This window comes from Heloderma suspectum, chromosome 1, assembly GCF_057233095.1.
Source record: "Heloderma suspectum isolate Gila_16-S chromosome 1, 16-S_ref, whole genome shotgun sequence".
NCBI classification, from domain to species: Eukaryota; Metazoa; Chordata; class Lepidosauria; order Squamata; family Helodermatidae; genus Heloderma; species Heloderma suspectum.
This window is the reverse complement of record NC_139458.1, coordinates 140,999,428-141,020,043: the sequence shown is the minus strand read 5'-3', so window position 1 is coordinate 141,020,043 and position 20,616 is coordinate 140,999,428. Positions and strand designations below refer to the sequence as shown.

At 41.5% G+C, this 20,616-nt stretch overlaps 1 protein-coding gene across 2 annotated transcripts in view; it reads right to left on the bottom strand.

Annotated features, from left to right (window-relative positions):
• Positions 1–1,159: 1,159 nt before the first annotated feature.
• Positions 1,160–20,616, bottom strand: part of NUP160 (nucleoporin 160) — a 41,125-nt gene continuing 21,668 nt past the window's right edge. Inside the window, exons 20-36 of one of the 2 annotated variants that reach the window (XM_084804420.1) lie at positions 20,350–20,506; positions 19,364–19,433; positions 16,930–17,028; positions 16,095–16,214; positions 15,855–15,950; positions 15,638–15,732; positions 13,341–13,437; positions 13,154–13,259; positions 11,086–11,246; positions 10,164–10,224; positions 9,166–9,276; positions 8,525–8,648; positions 7,154–7,255; positions 6,392–6,533; positions 4,726–4,851; positions 2,862–2,966; positions 1,160–1,734 (exon numbers count right to left, since the gene is read on the bottom strand). In XM_084804420.1, the coding sequence (XP_084660546.1) occupies positions 1,648–1,734; positions 2,862–2,966; positions 4,726–4,851; positions 6,392–6,533; positions 7,154–7,255; positions 8,525–8,648; positions 9,166–9,276; positions 10,164–10,224; positions 11,086–11,246; positions 13,154–13,259; positions 13,341–13,437; positions 15,638–15,732; positions 15,855–15,950; positions 16,095–16,214; positions 16,930–17,028; positions 19,364–19,433; positions 20,350–20,506 (1,859 nt within the window). In that variant the 3' untranslated portion in view covers positions 1,160–1,647. The remainder of the gene's footprint in view (positions 1,735–2,861; positions 2,967–4,725; positions 4,852–6,391; positions 6,534–7,153; positions 7,256–8,524; positions 8,649–9,165; positions 9,277–10,163; positions 10,225–11,085; positions 11,247–13,153; positions 13,260–13,340; positions 13,438–15,637; positions 15,733–15,854; positions 15,951–16,094; positions 16,215–16,929; positions 17,029–19,363; positions 19,434–20,349; positions 20,507–20,616) is intronic. The other variant, XR_014783796.1, reaches the window with a different exon arrangement.

The following is a 20,616-nucleotide window of genomic DNA, read 5'->3' as shown; positions in this document are numbered from 1 at the left end:
ATGTATATACACAGCCTCTGAAGACAGAATAAAGCTAGAGTTTACAAAATACTATGGTCATGGTTGTGTTACATTATTTACCACTAATTGTGTTAGGATCATGTAATACTTCTGCAGCTATATTTCAAAACAGTAATCTAGGCGGGAAATGTTTTCTTCACCAGCATGAGGACCAGCTGGCATCATCTGGGTTTCAAGTGATAAGTTGTAGTTATGAGTGATATGGGTTACGTCCAAATCACTGAACATTTTTCCTTAGCAATGCTTCAAGACTACGCAAACACAAGGCTTGAAAAAAACACTTTTCTGGTTGCTCATTACACTTTACCAACTCTTGTACAGTTATTTTTTGAAAGATGCTTATTTTATATCCCTTTTACCCCCACCCCCAAATGCACAAATGTTAGGACCATGCATTGCTGAATATACTGTTTTCCCTGGGGGACAGAGATTGGATTTGGGCACACACTTGGGCCCTAATTTCTTAAACTGACCTCTTACAAAGAAGGGTTGAAAGTGAACATATAGGATACTAGCAGAACTGTAAGCACCAAAAGTCCTATATCTCCCTCGCATTCACGGTAAACTTGAGGCTGGTGAGGTGAGTAGTACTGATGGTAACGGCAGACTTGATGTTTTACTTGAGTCATCTCTCTGGGCTATAGTTGGATCAGTACTGAAGCCTGCTCCAAACATCTATTTTATTACTAGGGTGCTCAAAGGAAATTATGCCTAAATGTGCAAGAATCCTGGCTTATTCTAGGGGCCTTCAACACAATTAATTTATAATCTAGCAAGACCACAGAGCTTTCCTGAAGGTTGTGCATCTTAAGAAACTGCATTTTTCTAGTATTCCAACTGTAATATTCTGTATCGGAAACTTTTATGTTGACAGTGACAAAAGCAGCAGTGCATAAATAGGAAGCATCCACACTTTGACATTGCTTCAGCAAATTCTTCAATGGAAAAAAATTGTTAGTACCGACAAGGAATAGATTCTTCCAAGGAGAACTGGTAATAACTGATCATTTTCTATTACCATTTCCTTTTTCCTTGGAAACATCAGATCACACTTGCTACTCGTCTCCTTCAAAACAGATACTCTCTCCTTGTGAATGGCGTACTATTTTAAGCTATTTTGTTAAAAACCGATCTGGAGTTTTAACAAAGCTTTCATTTTATTAAAGATAGTTCAAAAACTGTCACAATAAATAAGACTACCGTTAGCGCCCATATATAATACAGTACAAGGAAGGAGATAATACAAAATAATTCAGTAGAAAGATGGTAGGTAGGAAGGAACATGCAATGTACAAACATTTTTTCATTACTGGAAATCACTGCCACCCAGCTCTGCACAGATTTTGTTGAAGCTTAAATTAACTCAGTGTCCCCAACATATTAAAATATGTCTACCATCCCCTGGTAGGGAATGTTTTGGATCATTATGAAAAAATAGAATTTGTAATAATAGCACCACCAGTAGTGCATAGGGCTCGCTATAACCCCAGCTAACCCATGCAAAGCAAATGCTTCACATACACTTCATGCCAGTTATGCACATTCGCCACAAGCACAGTTTTAGAAGTTTTCTCTTCAAGGGCCACTAGGCACAAGGTGATTAAGTGAGGTCATACAACTGTTTTTCTAGTTTCTACGATACAGAAGATCCCGAGTTGCCTTCTTAACCTGGTTTTGGTAGACTTCTAATTTGTCACAAACCTTCTGGTATAGCTGGAAAAGAAAGCAGCACAATCATTTTCTGCTACAGGCATATCGGAGGGAATAAGAATAAAGGTATGACTGCCCTTTATTTATAACATTTTTATCCTGTTTTTTCAGCCATCATCAGCTCCCAAAGTATAAAATATTACAAGATTCATGGGTGGGTGACATGGCTGTCTCTTGACTCTCAGCAGTCAATGACACAGTCCAGGTTCCACAGTCTTCCCTCCAGTGGAGGGGGGAGGATGGGTGAAGGAGCTGCAGATGGCTTGGCGGCTGGCTGATGGTAAACATATAAGTTTTATGAATTTCCTCATTCATGATACAGGAGAAATATCTGTAACAGGTCAGTTTTTAAGACTACAGTCCGCCTCTCCCCAAGTGAGTCTTAAATGTGTGCTAGGGTTTGCTGGAGGACAGCCCTCATTCTCCTAGCTAGGTCCTATTTACACTTTTCAGGGGGCTTAGTAAGCACATGAGCTGCTATTATTAGTAATCAAAACATTGTGGTGACAACTGTAATTCCTTTATATGTGAAAACATTTTACCACAGTCAGATCTTACTTGCTTGTAACAGAAATCGCCACATTCATCTTGACCTGACAGATGATGGCTATACAGGATGATTTTAGCAAATTAAGCCATACTATGCACAGGCCATGTACACAGTCCCTTTGCCACAATACATGATTAAACAAGGAAGCCTCTACGTACCCATCACTTCCAGTTTCATCCAAGTTGAGGAATGAATCACCAGGTTCAGAACAAGCCAGAATACTAAACTAACTTCAAACTACACTTTCATATCCTGGCTTGTGCTGAAGCCTGGTAGCCATTGTTTCCTGGTTTGAACTGAGAAACTACGGGTAATTACAGGCTTCCTTGATTTCATTGTGGTTCACACAAAGGGAGGAGCAATGAGGCTCCATGTATGAGCAGAAGGCTCATACATATCTCATCTTAATAAGGTGAGAAAGGATAAGTCTGAACCAGCACATTATTTGTAATTAGAATTACTCTCCTAATTTTCATTTGTTGGTGACTTCTACTTCATTGAAAGCAAATTTGATTAAAAATATAGTAAAAGCCATTTTGAGTTAAATAAGCAAATTCTACTTTTCATTAGATGTACTTGCCACTGTGTTATGGTGATTAGTTGTGCTTTCTCCCAGTGCCTGAAGAAGCTGGTCAACTGCAGAATATGGAAGCCAAACTATTGGCGTTGTAGCTGATAATGGGAACTAAAAAGAAAATTAAACCTTTAATTCTACCGAACATTAACTGAATCAGAAAAACAAACATCTCAAGTGTGACATGAGTATAACTCTGTATACAGACACAGGATTTGCCTATTGTCAAATTTTGAATTGTAATAGAAAAATATTCCATCAACATTCTGTATTACACATATTTAAAGCTATCTATATCTCACACTTCCATTGGGATTACAGTGCTCAGGGTGGCTTAGTTATTTTATTGATTGCTTTAACATTTTTTAAGGGGGTTGGACTCTACGGTCTTGTAGGCCCCTTCCAACCCTACTATTCTATGATTAACATAATTTCTAAATGACTTATAAAAACAATGGGTGTGTCTGGACGATCACAATGGGAAAAGAAGCCTTCATGGCTTCTCCCCACGTGCGTGACTGCCATTTGCATAATCCCCTGCGATGCAGTGTGGGTTGGCGTGTCATCCGAATCCAGCTGGGATAGCTTCATACCCACCCTACATCCTCTACTGTATGCTGTGGGTTTTAGGGTGGGTACAAAGTCACCCCTGCCAACCTGCACTGCATCACAGGGGATTATGCAAATGGCGGTCAGGGTTGGGGAAAAGCCATGATGGCTTCTTCTCCCTACGTGATCGTCTGAACCCAGTTAATGTCTAAGTGGTGTGCAACAATAAAACCACAATAAATTCAAAACAATAAAGCAGCATACAACAACAATATAAAATCCAGAATCAGGAGCTAGGGAAAAACTGAACTTACCAAAAAAGTTATACAAATAAAACAAGCAAAAATAATTAAAACAACAGATACAACAGACAAAAACAGCTTGAGAACTAGGGATCAGTCCATTAAAAAAAATCAACTGGGCAGGTCAAGTACATGCTGGAACAGAAAGGGCTAGGTGGCAGAAAGCCAGGGAAGAAGGAGCTAAATAAACCTCCTGGGGCCAGGAGTTCCATAATCTAAGTGTGGCCACAGAGAAGGCTTTCTCCTGTATCCCAACCAGTTGCACTTCTGACACCAGGGGGACACTGAGAAGAGCCTTCCCTGCAGATCTTATTAGCAAGCAGGCTCACATTGGAGGAGATGGTCCCTAGGTAACATGGGCCCTAGAGATTTAGGGCTTAAAAAATAACCAGCACCTTGAATTGCACTTGGAAACTAACTTCCAAGCCAGTGTAGTGGTTATAGAATAAGTTTCTCATGTTCCCAAGAGGTCAGCACCCACCAAAAACCCTTTCAGTTGCATTCTAGGCTAGGTGAAGTTCCCAGAAACTCTTCAAAGGCAACCCTATGTAGAGCACATTGCAGTAATCCAGTGTGGTTTTAAATTGAAATATGTGTCATTATGGCCAGGTCTGACTTTCCTAGGCTGCCACCTGGGCATCTGACAGCAAGGCTGGATCCAGGAATAGCCCCAGACAGCAAATCTAGTTTTTCCAAAGGAAGTGCAACCCTTACCCAAACTGGCTGAACTTGTATCCTCAAATCCATTTTTTCTCTAACCAGGGGCACCTCTAACTTGTCTGGATTATGCTTTTATTTACCCACATCCCTAAACTAAACCCTGAATTTTGTTTTTAAGCTATCAATTAAGCAGGAGGAGGTTGGTTTTTAAAGGCTCCATCTTGATCCAGCCACAATATAACATACACCTTTTATAAGCTTGAGTTTCTCCTTAGCTCTACATATTATTTTAAAAAATGGAATAAAAATAGATAGAATATAATTATATAGTGGATTCAATGGAAAAACAGCCACTGTACCTCAATGCCAAAGTAATCATGTCCTTTCCCAAGTAAGGCATCCACATACTCCAACACCAAATCCACAGCTTCCTCCAGAAGGTCGTAGTTCAAATAAAGGCGGAGAAGTTCAGCAGCATCTACCTTCTATAGAGAAACAAATAAAACTCAGCAGGCACTAACTAGTATTGTGCCAGAGCAATATTCTTCTTATATTCAAGCAGCATGATAAATAACTGACTAGTAACCCTCATTGCTGGTGAGATCTCCATGCACCCAACACAAGATACTGAGCTGGTTAGCACATAACGAGCAGCCACTGTGGGTGAATTTTCGCATGGGGCTTCTTGTGGTGGTGGCTGCCATTCTGAAAATTCAAGCTACGTTATGTGCAAACCCAGTGAGGGTGGGTTGTTGGGGTGGTTAACAAGCCAACCGCAACCATAAAACAGGCCATGGGTTTGTTAACCACCCCAACAACCCATTTTGAATTTTCAAAATGCGAAACTTCAAGCCCCACGGAGAAATTCAACAGAGTGGCTTGCCGTTACATGCAAACCAAGTCACAGTAAACATAAAGACATGTAACTACTTGCAAAGAAGATTGCAAATTCCTGGACTAATTTATTTTGGTCAAGCACAAAGGACCATCTTTGTTCTTGAGCTTAGCCCATGGTTAGTTTGCTTCCCTGCTGTTTTCTCAGATCCCCATATGTTGCTTTCAATTTCCACCCTCTTAAAGATTTGCAAGTTTGGCAAAGGCTACAAATAAATAAACTAACTTGGTTATTGGGACTGAAACAACCTTGGTCACCTTGGTGCATGATCTATTCTGGAAGCTAGACAGGAGGGGTGTCCCAAAAGATTCTGCTAAATCTCTCAGTGGCCTTTAATACTACTGACCATAGTATCCTTCTGGACCATCTGGCTGGTATGGGGTTGGGAGGCGCTGTGTTACAGTGGCTCTGGTCCTACACAGTGGGGCTGGGGGACTACTGCTCAGCCCCTTGGACACTGGGGTGGGGGTTCTAGGCTGGATAGTGTCTCCAAAGCTGTTTACCATGACCATATCCAACATGAAGCCATTGGGAGAGGTCATCTGGGGTTCGGGGGTTGGGTGCTTGCTATCAATGTGCTGATGACACCCAGGTCTGTCTGTCTGTTTCCTTTTCAACTGGTGCCAAGGAGGCTGTGGAGATTGTAAACTACTGTTTGAGAACAGTTATGGACTGGATGTGGGCTAACAAGTTGAGGTTTAATCTAGACAAGTCAGATGGTAAGCAGACATTTTAACACTTCCCCAAATTCCATTTCTGCTTTTGGTGAATCTCATTCACCCTAAGAATTCCAGTAGATACCTGAGATAACCCCTTGAATAATGTGCTTTTCTCAGATATGCAGCTCTTAGAAAATGTTGTGATAGTAAAGTATCACGTTACTTAAAGCAAACAAGAAAACAACACAGTCCGTCTACTACATTAAGAGCATTGCATTTACTTACACCAGCGTAGTCTTTAGTTTGATTACTAACCCTTGACAATTACTAACAACTTTGAGTCAGGCTATAAAGAAAATCTGAACCCTGTTTAACACACAATTTAAGCAGACATCTGGGAAGTAATGGTCAGTTTTGTACAACCATCCTCTCTCAATCCTGACTTCATTTTGCACAAATTTATATATTTACTTTATAACTGTTGATAAGCCAGTTAGGCAAGGGCACCCCATGAGACAGCAACTTGTTAATTACACAACGATGGTATGGGCTATTCTGGAACTTGTATCTGTCCAGGTAGGAGGATAAGAGACGCCATGCTTCATCTGTTGCACTGCAATAGAATTGGAATACCTTTACTATTTACAGTTATACATGGCGACAGAAATATGGATGTTTCAGGCTACCAGTGAAAGTCTCCCCTCCCCAATTTATGGATGACTCGCAGAACTGGCTGAAACAAGGCAACCACATATTGACTGGGTTTGCATGCTCGGGGAATGAAAATAAGCCATTGTAGCTAATTTCCCCGCCCCATACATGCTGGTCGCATGCCGTGTCATTACCATTATTACCCTTGCTGGGCACAGTTTGTTGTGTTGGCCAAACCCAGTGAGGGTGCATGGCAGGTGGGTTTACTCCATGGTTTATTCTAGGGTTGTGGGGTGGTTTGTAACCTACCCCTGCTGCACACCCTCACCAGGTTCAGATGAAATAAACTGCACCCAGTGAGGGTAATTATGGTAGTGACACAGTGTGCGACAGGAACACGTGGGGCAGGGAAATAAGCTACAATGTCTTATTTTCCTTCCCTGATCATGCGAATCTGGCCATTATTACTGCAAATGCATAATCCTTAAGTCGAAGTTTTTGTATTTTATTAGCAAGAAATCGTTACTTCTGTGCAGATTTATCAGATACTTCCTTATTTTCTTGCAAAACACACCACATTACCTGGTCTCTTTGGTTGTGATGACTGATGAGAACTGATTTGCAGCTAGCCAGTCCCATGCTTCTGTCAAAGCTGCTTCCCCTCCAAACTGGAGTTTAATACATCTGGAACACATACAGCCAGGCATATATATGAGAGTAGTAGCTCTAAACCTATTCTAAAAAAATCACTGAATTCTTTCTTTCTGCCAAAGGATACATAAGGTTATCCCATTTTATCCTTACAACACCTTTATGAGCTTGGTTGGGCTGAGAAACAGTATCATGACCGAGGGCACCTGAGTAAGGATTGCAACACAGGCCATAAGAATATAAGAGCCATCCTGCATCAGATCAAATGATTATCTAGTCCACTCCCACAGTGGCCAACCAGATGCGTATGATAAGTCCATAAGCAGGACATGAGGACAACAACACCCTTCTGCTCATGTTCTCCAACAACTGGTACTGAGAAACATATTGTCCTACAAGATTTTTCCCCTCTAACACTCCATCCTACAATTGCTCTTTGTTTCAACTATAGCAGGGATCTGCAACATTTTGGGGCCCATGAGCACAATTGTAGTTTTGAGGAAGTGTCATTAGTCCACACACTGTTCCGCCCACTTCTCCCTCTCTTGCTCCCCGCCGCACTCACCCAGTTGCTCCCCCGCTCCTCGCAGACAGCGCATGCATACACACACACACACACACACACACTTACTTTTCTTCTCCTTGGGGTCTGGGTAAATGACAGATCCAGTAGAAATAAAAATGGATCCTCTTGAATGTGCATTTTTATAGAGGCCCCCCCAACCCCCCATTAAATTAAAGCTGACATTGGTGACTATAGACTGCACAGTGAAAGTCACAGATTCAGTGCTTGCCAGCACCACCATGGCACAGACACACTGATCCAAGGGACGGATCCTCATGATTTTTATATGGGACGCAACTAAAACAAATATCAAGTCACAGACCACATCTCTGGATACACAGATGACCGATGTAAAAATCATGAGGATCCATGTTTTTGTGCCATGGCACTGGAAAGAGCCAAAACCATGCTTTTCCACGGTTCAGTCCACAGAGGCAGAGGTGGTCTGTGATGAATGAGCCTGTGTGAAAGTTATTTTATTTGTACTTGGCCCTTCTACCAAGAAAAATGGTACTCAAGGAGATTCCTCAGTATCTCATACTCCTACCTTACCAACCCTCAGGTCAGGACTCCACTCATAGGCTTAGAAATTGTTTTATTATCAGACCATATTGTTTCAATTGAAAAACTATGTACTTTCAAATCTAATTTAAAGAAAATATTTTGACAAAATATCAATAAATATTTCTTGGCATTACATACATGAGTGTTGAGAATAACAATAAGTTGTTACATACTTGAAAGTAAGCCCCTCAAACACAGGTCTTAAGGAAAAGTTGTAGGTCTGGCAGAGGGAAATGGCAGTGTCGAAGAGGCCAGCCTGCACCAATAGGGTAACCAGCTCCTTGGGAGATGAATTTCCTGGATAAATAACAAAACAGGATAACACCATTTCAAAACACATGCACTCCGATTTGCTGTAAAATGCAATTATAGACTTTTATTGATCAACATAAAACCTACCTCAATTTCAATAACAGTAATAATTTAGACCAGGGTGCAGGACACAGGCTTAGGGGCCAAATCCAGCCTGCCTGGGGACTCAATCCAACTCTCCACAGTTCCTCAGATTGCCATGCCCCGTCCCCTGTCCCCACCCCCTTTCCCCCAACTACAAGTCATTTGATGATTTCCCAAATTTTCAACAGTTTTCGCTCTACTCTAAAATATTGAAATGCCACTGCTTAGTTACTGGCAATAAGAACTTTATGCTGGTATTTTTGGCAGTTTGGCCCCGCCCCTGCTGTCTCACAGAACAGCAACAGCTGGACACAGGAGCTCATTTCCTGTGGGTTACCGATACCCCATATGCAGACAATAAGTTGCTCACTCCTGTACAAAAGCATTAAAGTAGAGTGAATATAAATTCCAACCTTACCTGTAATAGCAGTTGTTGATGGATCATGCTGTGCCAAAGTCAGCCGTATGCGAGCCAACATACATTCTCTTTCCAAATCCTGTAGCTCCAAGATTTCAATCTGACTTCCCGCTGTACCAAAATATAATTTATTTATACTGGGGCAAGTTCAAAAGTCTGCTTTTGAGAATTTAGAGCATAAGCAATATATAGAGAAATTTCAGCACTTACGTGATGAGGCAATAGCTAGTATACTGCTTTGTTTTAGCCAGCCCCAAAATTTCACACAGGTTTCCTGATATTAGGGACTTTCTTAGTCAACCCCCAAAAGTGAGCACCAGTGCTCAGCTGGAAGTTCTAATTTAAAGTCAAATTGAAGTAAGGATTTTGCATTAGAACCAAGTCCTTTGAACTTTTTTTGGTATTATAACTCGGTCTCATTCTTCATCTCTAAACAATTTAGAAAAAAGCCTTTAATATGACAAGCTAAGGCATTCCCATCACCTTTCTCCTCAGAGCACTAAAGCAAAAGGAGAAGCTGCATCTGGCAGAATTTTCTCTTCTAAGCTACTCTTAACAAAGCATAAGGCTGCTTAACCTGACAATACTGTGTCCCTTTGGCTCCCTGGAACAATTATTGAATTTCTACAGCTCTTGCCCACTCTCCTCCTGTACCCACTCAAAGAAATTTCTCCCATTTCACAACTCCTGTGAACAAAATGAATACTGATCAAGGTAGGTGACAGACTGGTGCACCATGCTCACATCAATGGGAAACCCCAGTTAGCTAGCACAAGTACACATGAACACAGAGGAAAAATAAATATGTGAATAAGATATGGGAGCACAAGAGGGAGCAAGACAAGGCAAATGTACTGCAAACATGAAATAAAAACCACACAAACATATGATCTGGAAAGCCTGCAGATCAGATATAACTTAAGCTGACTGAAATTTAACAACAGAATTTGGAAGTTATAGTCAACACTCTAGAGAATGCAGAACCACAAACCACTCACTTGGGGCAGCAGCACACTCTCCATCATGACTTCGCTTGGGGGATGCTCCCGGACGTTCATACTAGTATGAGACACAATAAGCGCTCTAAACTTCATTGAATTTAGAAGTCTTTAATCCCTACATCTTCATTACTAGTGTACTCTCTCCAAAGATTTTACTGCAAAAGCATGTTAAGTGGCATCCTCAGTTTGTCAAGCTTTACCCCACCCCCATTACATTTCTAGTAATTATGGCTATATAGAAAAGTTTAGACATGTGGTCAGTGTCTGGTGAGAGTCTCAAAAGTCATGGGGAAAGCTTCAGCTACACCAACAGTTCCTTGCCATTTTCCCCACCACACTGCTATTCCCCATCATCAACAGCCCACCTATCCAAAATTCCTTCTCCTTCTGTTCTCTGCACATTTTTGCCAAAAGCACTGCATTGTACTGAAAACCTGGATAATGGAAGCTGAATAAAATATACAGAACAGATACGTGAGTTTGCTTCCTTTATTAAACTTATTTTGCAGATTTGTATTTTTGGGTCAGAAGTCTTCAACCCAGGGTCACAATGAATCCCATCCTTAAAGAAAATGTGTCTACATTCAAGTATAGTGACTAGTTATTTTTCTTTTCTGAATCCCCTCAGCAGTTGAACAGAATTTTTAATGAGTTTTGATTTTATAATCAAATTATCAGGTAGCCTAACGGAAGATTACTCTGTGTATTTCCAATAAATTACCTAACCTGATTTCTAGACAGGCTACTATACTACTACTTTTAGCTATTCACTTTTGAAATGACAATGCAAAGAGACTCAGCAGTAGCCACAGTAAAAGAGGTTGCTGGTACCTTAAATGTACTGGTACTCAGCGACTGGGGCCTTTATGAAAGACAAACTGTAAGTGAGATTGAATCCTGAAATAGGGAAATTCCATACCACTGCACCAGAAGCTGGCTGTACTATCCATGCATATTCAGGGCGAATCAGCCGCAAACAATTAATAGCTGCGAGGTAACAGTTTGCTTGCTTCTGCAGGCCAGGGAGGGTGCGAACTTCTCTGCCAAGGCGCATTCCATATTCAAACATCACTGTTCCAGCTGAGGAAGGCAACAGACAATCCATCAGAACAGCATCTCCCCCTGCTACTGAAATTTGCCAGCTTCAGAAAATAATAAGTTGTGATAGGAAGAGGAATAGAAACAATTGCATACTATAATCTAAGACTAGTAGACCAAAAAAACCTTAAAGCAGTAGAAAAATTAAAACTTGTAAAGCTTCAAAACTTGACACCAGGACAGGATATATTATCCACGAGGTTTGACAGAACAGAGAAAATTAAATGGGTGTCTAAGGGTATATAGCAGTTTTACAGAAGTTTAACTGTCCTGACGTCCCTCAAAGAAACCTGGGAATTGTAGCTTAATGGAGATGCTGAGAATTCTGTAAATGATCCCAAGTATCTCCACACTAGAATGAGAGTTCCCAGGTTTTCCTGGAAAGAGGGAACTACTAGCAAACCAGTTTAAGACTGATTTAAGTCTGGTATTAAGATAAGTCGTCAGCACATACAACCCACATATGGAGATGTGTGGGCAGATGCCTATGCTTCATTTGCATGGTTAGGAAACGAGCACTGATGCTTGAAGCAGGCTGAGTGCATCTCATCTGCAGAGGGCTTTTGAAATCAAGCTGAGGGCTGTAGGTTGCCAAACCCTGCACTAAAATAAGCTACACAAATTGAAATATGCCCAAGTTATTGGAAGACAGAAATAACTGATAAACACAAAAAGGAAAACAAAGACAAAATGAACTAATACTGATTTTTATCCAGAATTGATAACAATAACCTAAAAGAAGAAGTAGACACTTAAGAGGTACAATCCAAATAAATGCAGACATGGAACTGATTATCAGAATGACAAGGAAGAGTGAACATCAGGAAAGGTTGATATTCTAATCTTCCAAGGACAGTTGACAGGAATCATTCAATGTATCAGAAATTATTCTTCATAAAGCACGGGCTCCCATGTAATGCCAAACAACGGTTTGGCATTAGACGACTGAGCCTTAAGTCTGAGCACTCCCTTGTCTCCTCAGGCTCTTCAGTTACTTCCTAGTTTATAGCAAACTGGTTTGCTGTTGCATCTAAGCTTGCACACAAAGGCTTGCACTTGCTCTCCAAACCAGAACTGCAAACCAGCTCCGAACTGTGGCTTGTGATCCTAAGTGTACAAATTAAACTTAAAATATAAAGTAGCAATAAAGACAACAACCAGACAAATCAGATGAAAGATAAAACCAACAGCAGCACACAATAAGCCCCAAAGTAAAAGCAATAGCAGGCATAAAACAGTGTGAAGATCTAAAAGCACACCTTAAAATGCATGAGAGAATAAATAGGCCTTCACCTGGTGCCAAAAAGACCATAATGCAGATGCTAGGTGAGTCTCACTGGGGAGGGCATTCCACAGATAGGGTGCTACCACTGAAAGGGCCTTCTCACAGAATGCCAAGCCATAGTCTAGTATTACAGGTGAACCAACCCATTAAGTGAAGAGTTCTATGCTATTACGGGCAGGGAAAGGGGAAGGGGAGAAATGGAGACACAAACAGGGCCACCACTGAGCTGTGGAAAAAAGTTTGCTCCAAGAACAAACACTACAAAAGCTTCATAGTCCAAGATTCCACCATGCATGCATGGTGTCAAACTGTCAGAAGCATGTGAGGTGTGCCTTTCAGTTTTGCACTTTCATTCCATTAAGGATAGATTCTGTAACTACATAGTATCAATCCTGCATATTTCAAGATAAAGGGAATGTAAGAGTGGGGAATTGGTGGGTGGGAGAGCTGCTAACCCCTTATGCCTGCCAATTCTCCCCTGCAAATCTACCCTCAAGCTGTTTTTCCCCCACCTCTGGGTTCAGCAAATTTTCATCTGGTAAATGCCACATGGATGGACATTTGAACAGCTGAGGCAATTTCCTCTTCATATGATCTGTCATACCTTTCCGGTAGTTATGGCGATAAACGTGGAAAGCATATAGCAGTTCATAGTAATTGTGTGTCATCAGATCTACTGCCCGAGCACGATATTCAATTATTCCCACAACCTATAACACAGACAGCAGTTAAACATCACTAAAGATTTCCTCACACCCCTTCCCTGCTCATAACGAGAGCCAACTATTTACCTCATTATGAAGATTCACAAATGGAAACTCTACAAGGTCCTGCAGCTGGGAGCGTTCACAGAGAACTATCACCAACTGTCGTAAACAATCCAGCTGCCTAGGAAGGAAAAGAAGGAGTAAAAATTTCAAGCACTGACAGAAAATGAGTGGTTTACAAAATAAATTCATCTTATACTTGAATAATTCAACAGCAATAGGATTTCAGTATGTTATGGTGTTAGTTGCCCATATAATTTGGTCTACAGTAAATAAGCCATTGGTTAGCAGTAGAATCTAAGAGCAATTTGTGTGGCTGGAATCAATTTGCACCACTCTAAAGCAAAGCACCTTTATAGCAATACAAATTGCCAACTTACTTTCTCCCAAGATGGAGTGATTTTCATCATCACCCTATGGTGAAAGCCTTGTAGAAGCCAGAACAGATTCAGATATGCATGTTCACCAGTTCACAACTACATCACTTTGATTCACAGCTGAATGTGCAAACTGGTTCAGTTTAAAAAAAGATTGTTTGAAATATGCAAGTTCTGTCTGTAGTGCTTGATCTATGATGCCTTTCAAATGTGCAAGGCATAATTTGATGTTGCAGTTAAAGTGAACATCAAGGGTCCAGAAACACATGTGTCACAGTGCCTATAGCAACCGTACATTTACTGCCACTTGCCCCTTCCCCAGATGTCCAGTACCAAGAGAACATCCTTTCCCTCCTCCCACTGAGTTCTCTACACATTGCAGAAAACTTGGGAGACCACTTCATAACAGGTGTGAGGCATTCATCCACTTTCCCCAACATCCTTCAGTCTCACTCACATAGTGCAGGCTTTGTGAAAGCTTTGATGAAAGTCAGAAGTACTGTGAGTTTTGTATGCTGCTTCCAACCTTCCCCAATGCCTACTGCAAGATGAGAAGAGACTGCCTTTTCCCCAAGTTGTCTGAAGCTGTAGAGTAAGTAACGATTAATATCTGACTACCAAGCACAGCCAAAATCTGTTGACCTATGATATGCACTGTGAACTCGCAGCCTAATGCAATAGTCGAGAGATACAGTTCTCTGGCCACCATACAGTCTTCAGATATGCATGAAGATTTTATTTACATACAGCTGGGTAACCAAACACATATTGGCCTTTTCACAAATGGGAATTCTACACTTCAGTTACACCATAAGATTACAGAATCCTCACATAGAGGGATAAAGCAATCTCATCCATCCTAACAGTCCTTTAAACAAACATTTCTCAGTTTCCTTTAGAAAAGGGCCAGAAATAGACCCGGTTCACCCATAACAGCAGCAAATTGTGGGTTAATTAATAACCCACCATTTGCCAGGTTGCATTACCACACACGAGCTATTTCTGATTTGAATATGCAACCTCCGATTGGCCCGATTGTAGGTTACTTCGTGATGTGCGAACCTGGACACTTTGGGTTGTTCGTGGATTAAACAACCCAAAGTTAAGCTACGATTAGTTGTTAGGTTAACTTTGGGTTTGTTTTAACTCACAAATAACCCAAAGTGTTTGGGCTCACATGTCACAAAGCAATCTATAACCTGGCCAATCAGAAGCTGCATATTCAAACTGTAAGCGGCTCACACGCGGCATGCGACCTGGAAAATCTTGGGTTAATTAATCCACAATTTGCCACCACTGTGTGAGAATGGACCCATAGTGTCAGAATGGCCTATGAGTCATTAGGAGTTATAGTTCAACCCTGAAAAGCAAAATTATCTGCTAACTTGGGATACAAACAAGAAGAAAACGCCACTAAGCCGTTCCACCATTAAGAATCAAACATTCACTTTCCCCACAACAGACAAGCTGCTTTAGCACTGGAACTGGCGAAGGGGAAAAGGAGGTCAAATCAGTCCATCCTAAAGGAAATCAACCCTGAGTGCTCATAGGAAGGACAGATACTGAAGCTGAAGCTCAAATATTTTGGCCACCTAATGCGAAGAGAAAACTCCCTGGAAAAGACCCTGATGCTGGGAAAGATTGAAGGCAAAAGGAGAAGGGGACAGCAGAGGATGAGATGGCTAGATAGCATCACCGAGGCAATGAATATGAACTTGACCACACTCCGGGAGAGAACGGAGGACAGGAAGGCCTGGCGTGCTATGGTCCATGGGGTCACAAAGAGTCGGACACGACTGAACAACAACGTTTGTCTGTCCTGCATGCACGCACACCATTCTTTAGATCCTGGCTTAGATGTGCAGCCATTTTAAAGAACACCACAAAAAATATTAGTATGCTATAAATAACATGTAACTTTGACTAAAAGATATGCAATATTACCTGCCAGGATCTGGGTTATGGGTTAAAGCTTCATATGCTTGACTGTTATGTCCTAAATCCAAATGGTGTTTGAAAATGCAAGTCCTCAAAGTAGCCTATGATACAAATATGACAGTTACAGCTACTTCTAACCAGTTAGAAAAAATAGTCTGAGGGCATAAACAAATGCTATATGAGAAGGTTGGGCATTTCAGCAACGGAAAATTTAATCTCTTACTTGACTTCTCCAATCATCAACTGCTTCTGTGATTGCTAAAGTAGCCAGCTGAATGATCAACTCGGGTAGACCCATGGTGTCCAACAGACGCAGAACCTAGAGACAAGACATTCAGTCACTAATGCTTTACAAATGTTCATTTGAGAACAGCTAACACAACATGTTGTTTTGTCTTCCATAAAAATAAGGGTTATATGCACAAAGACAAGGACTATTACTTTTTCACGGTAACAAAAATACCTTATCGTAGTACTGTAGCCGTGGGGTTGAAGCCATTTCGACATCCTCAGATCTAATTAGTCTGTCTAAAAACTCTTCTTTTCCAACTTCGGAAGCTGCTTGGCAGAAACAGTCCAGAGCCTGAAAAAAATCAGAAGTTAGGCTAACATTTCTCAACTATTACAAAGTTAGCCCTAAAACTGCATCAGTCCCATACTATTCTGCAAACACTATGCTAGGTATCAGAAAGTCACTTTCTATTATAGCAGAATGTAGATAACTTCTAAAATATAAACGTTCTAGCTGGGAAAGAGAGTCCAGAGAGTTGCAAGCACACAAGGGCTTTTTAGCCCTCTATTCCTATCACAGGTGCCATTCTCCCGAAGAGGCTTCCTCTGAAGGTTGGGGAATAACATCAAACTATCCTACCAAGAGGGGAGCAGGTTGTGTAGATAAATTCCTTCACCTAAAGCCTAGAATGGTAATGCATAATCACCTGTGCCTTTCCCCCCTTCATTTGTTCTTAAAAAGTAATCAAATCTAGGTCAACCTGCAGACATCAAGCTCTTAAAAAGTAATTGACAACCTCTTGGCTGTGACAACCACTGCATAAACTACGGGTGGGCAACTTGTGGCCCTCCAGATGTTGTAGGTCAAAACATCTGGAGGGCCACAACTCCTCTCATCCCTCACCATTGGCTATGCTGTGTAGGGTTGAGGGGAGTTCTGGCCAAAACATCCGAAGGGCCACAGTTGTCCACCCTGGGCCTAAACTAACCTCTCCTTTTGTTTCTCAATTCAGTCAACACTTTCCCAAAATAAACTATTTACTGGCTGTAAAGAAAAAAAGTTTTACCTTGTGTCCTTCTCCCATAACAAGGTAGCAGCGTCCCATCATAAAACAGCATGATCCCACATTCATGTGACACCAGGGTTCCAACAAACGAATATATTCCTGATACACAAATAACACCCACTAATCAGAGGAAGGTTATTTCTTAATTTCCACTGGCCTCAAATAGGTATGTTTCAGTGAAATCCAATTAAAAACATGGACTGACAAGTTGCTAGGTTGGATCCTGATCCAGGCCTTTCAGTGTGGATCCTAAGTTTCAGTGAGCCAAGTTCCACTCAGAGAATGCTCCATTTGGCAGAAAGGTGGGAGGCAATTTCCACAGATTCCCCCTTCCCCATGCAGCCACCTATGTCCCCCAAATATTTGCTCCAGAAGGTTTGGGGGCCTGCCAGAACAGTGTGCGAGGTAGTGCTTGGGGGGGAAATCAATAAAAAACTCTTCCCTGCTTCTGCCAGTGGGCAGCCTCCATCAGATTGGAGTCCCATAAACAGAAGAAGCTCTTCTGCTCACAGGACAACTCAAGTTCCAAGAACTACTCTATATTTAATGAACCAATTCAGTGCACAGGACGAACACCTTACTCCAAATCCCACCACGGCTGATGTCACGACACCTCAAAAGGACAATTTCATTGCCTGGCACTGAATTCAAGAGTTGATAGATCCTGTTCTCCTCACTTGAATTGAATAGCTAGGAATTAAACCAGGGGACAGGGAAACTCCATCCCAAAATGAACTAAAACAGTGCCTCAAAATCTGAATACCTTGGCCAATTAACATGCTTAATCTAATAGGTTCCCAACAAGTATTGGAGTAGATGCTTCCTGAACATATTAATAATGATCTCCCCATTACGACTGATGCACTTTGCAACTAGGGCTGAGTACACCATGGCTGCATCATACAAATAGCTTATAACACTTTTGTCAGAGAACAGAAGGTTGGTGCAGACACAACATTAGCTTCCCTGATAACCATTAGTTAGCAAGTCAGAAGCCAACCTTGGGAATATGCATGCCTTCCCTGGAATGAATTCCCCCTCATCCACAGAAATAAGGCTAATCCAGGTTGCCTTTAAACCAGATTCTGAAGCCACTTCAAACCACTGATTCACATCCTGGATTCAGATAAATCCTGGTTAGTCATAGTGAACACTGGTGCTGAGCTACCCAAGCAGACTGGGGGACAAGTGGGGCGGGGGGGAGCATTTGCTCCAGTGAAGAAAAGGGGGATGAGGGAAGGAAGCACACATTCTTGAAACTGGCTCCCAATTTGCTGGCCTCTGTTATGTCTGCACTGGCCTATAGGCTATCAAAGGTCATATTATTTTGTAATTTCTGGGGAAAGTATACTGGTGTCCAGGACCCTTGCAGAATGGAAAGGCATTGGTAATCTTGGTTCCTGCAAGTTAACTATGGCCCCATGGTTCACAATCAAGGACATGGCTGCTAATCATGATGGATATATATTACAGCCACTATTAGAGACAGTATGCTTCTAATACTAGTTGCTGGGGAAAACAAGCAGGAGGGTATTGTAGCCTGCTTGTGGGCTTCACAAAGACATCTGGGTTGCCTTTGTGGGAACAGAATATCTTTGGTCTAATCCAGCAGGACTCTTATGTTCTTATGTACTCTGTGACTCTCCACTGCACAAGCACAGAATTTGACATCTTTGAGATTTTTCAGCTTCCCTTTTTTGACAAGGTTGTCTTTAAAGGCTATGAAAATAGCTTTTAAGTGTTTGACAATTTCAGAAACCGGAAGGATATTTATTTGATTTGTACCCCACCTTTCTACCAAGAAAAGAGGCACTCAAGGCAGCTTACAATCATAAATAAAACTTGACTCAAAAAATAAAATGAATGCATTAAAACACAATTGGAAACACAATAGTAACAGAACAAAAACAGCATCCAACCCAACAGACCCACTTACAGCACCCAACCCAACAGACCCACACAAAGGCCTGCTTGAATAAAAAGGTCTTTGCCTACTGAGAAAAATATCTATTGCTCCATGATGCAGGCCTTCAGTGTCCTGAATTGCAGAGGAGTGATGCAACAAAACACATATGCAATTTTGTTCAATGTCCCTGATTTATACAGAACCTGTTTTTTGGGGGGCTACCTCAATTGTTTTCTTTTTAGTGCAGAATACACAGAGCATCCCTACCAGCAATCAATCAATTTGCACCAGGTAAGAGTTCAACCAGGCTCCCTCGCATCTAAAAAAATAGTCTACATAAGTCTGTTCTTCCTATATCCTTTAGAGAATAATTAAGGGCACAATCCTATCCAGATGCCTGTTCTCAATGCTGGTTGCGAGGGGGTGGGGAGCGGATCCAGGAATGTGAAGTATCCTATGACCTCCCAGACACTGTCTAGGGATCACAGGATTGCTCTCTTAAAATAATTTTTCACATAAAAGTCTCACCTGCAGCTGTGTGTACTGACAAGCCCCCATCAAACATTCTGGAAAGAGGAAACTGGGATTACTTGGCCACCTGAGGACTGTATAAGGAAATTAGGTCCTTGAACTGATGAAAGGACAGTGGCTTCCACTTTAATACAGAGCAGGCCTGCAGTGTACTCTGTGTGGTATATGAAATGCTCATAGGCCACACACACAAATTAATGAAAGAAAATGATGAATAAAAAGAGGCAACAGGGGGACATAGATGGAAGATAAAAGGGAAAGAAATAACAGAAAATCAAAAATAGGCATGATGAAAGACTACAGGAACAACAGCTAGTCAATACTTGAGCAATACTACAAATTACTCTGTCAGGTACATACTACACACCTATCTGAAAACTGTCTGACAGCTGATCCTAGTGCTGACATCTCTGGCTAGCTCTTAGTTACTTTTCATTCCTACCCCAAGAAGAAGTAATTTTATGTATAGTTTGGGTGACTTAGAGTTGATCAAAGCATTATCCCTAGCATGTATTTTAGACATGCTTCTCTTCTTAAATCTAAGTTACACTTGAAGGAGCAACCCATTATGTTACAGCAGGGGTTCAGAACCTCAGGCTTGGGGGCCAAATCCAGCCCCTTGATGGCCATGCCCCTTTCCCCTGATCCCACGTCCTTTCCCCCCATCATAGGTCATTTGATGCTTTCCTGGCTTTTGCACAGGTCCCCCCCCCCCCCAATTCTAAAAGGTTGAAATGCCTCTCCTAAGGCTTCATTACGGGCAGTAACAGCTGTAACCTATAGTATATGGGTATCTTTTGTATCTTGGCTCCACCCCTTTTTGCCTCCAGCCCCACCTACAAATGGAATGCAGCCCCCAAAAGCTTCAGCAAAATGGAATTCTGCCCTCCAGTTGAGAGAGGTTCTGCATCCCAGTGCTAGAGGATTAGAAGAAAACATAGCTTGTTTCCATTGTTCAGATAGAAGTCAAAAGTGAAGGATACAAAAACTGCAGGAGATAACTGGAAACTGCAGAAAACATTTGAGGCCAAGTCAACCCTGTTTCATCCAAGGCTGCATTAGACTGGAAGAGTTGAGATATTATGTGTTTTCGGGCTACCTCCTGAAAGAACAGTTCCACGATAGTTTGAGGGCTGGACACTAGACAAGATTTAAAAAATGTTATGAAGACCACCATACAATAAGAAATTGCCAGTAAAGGTTTTTGGCTGTGCTTGTAAGTCACATGAATAACATACTAATAATGCAAT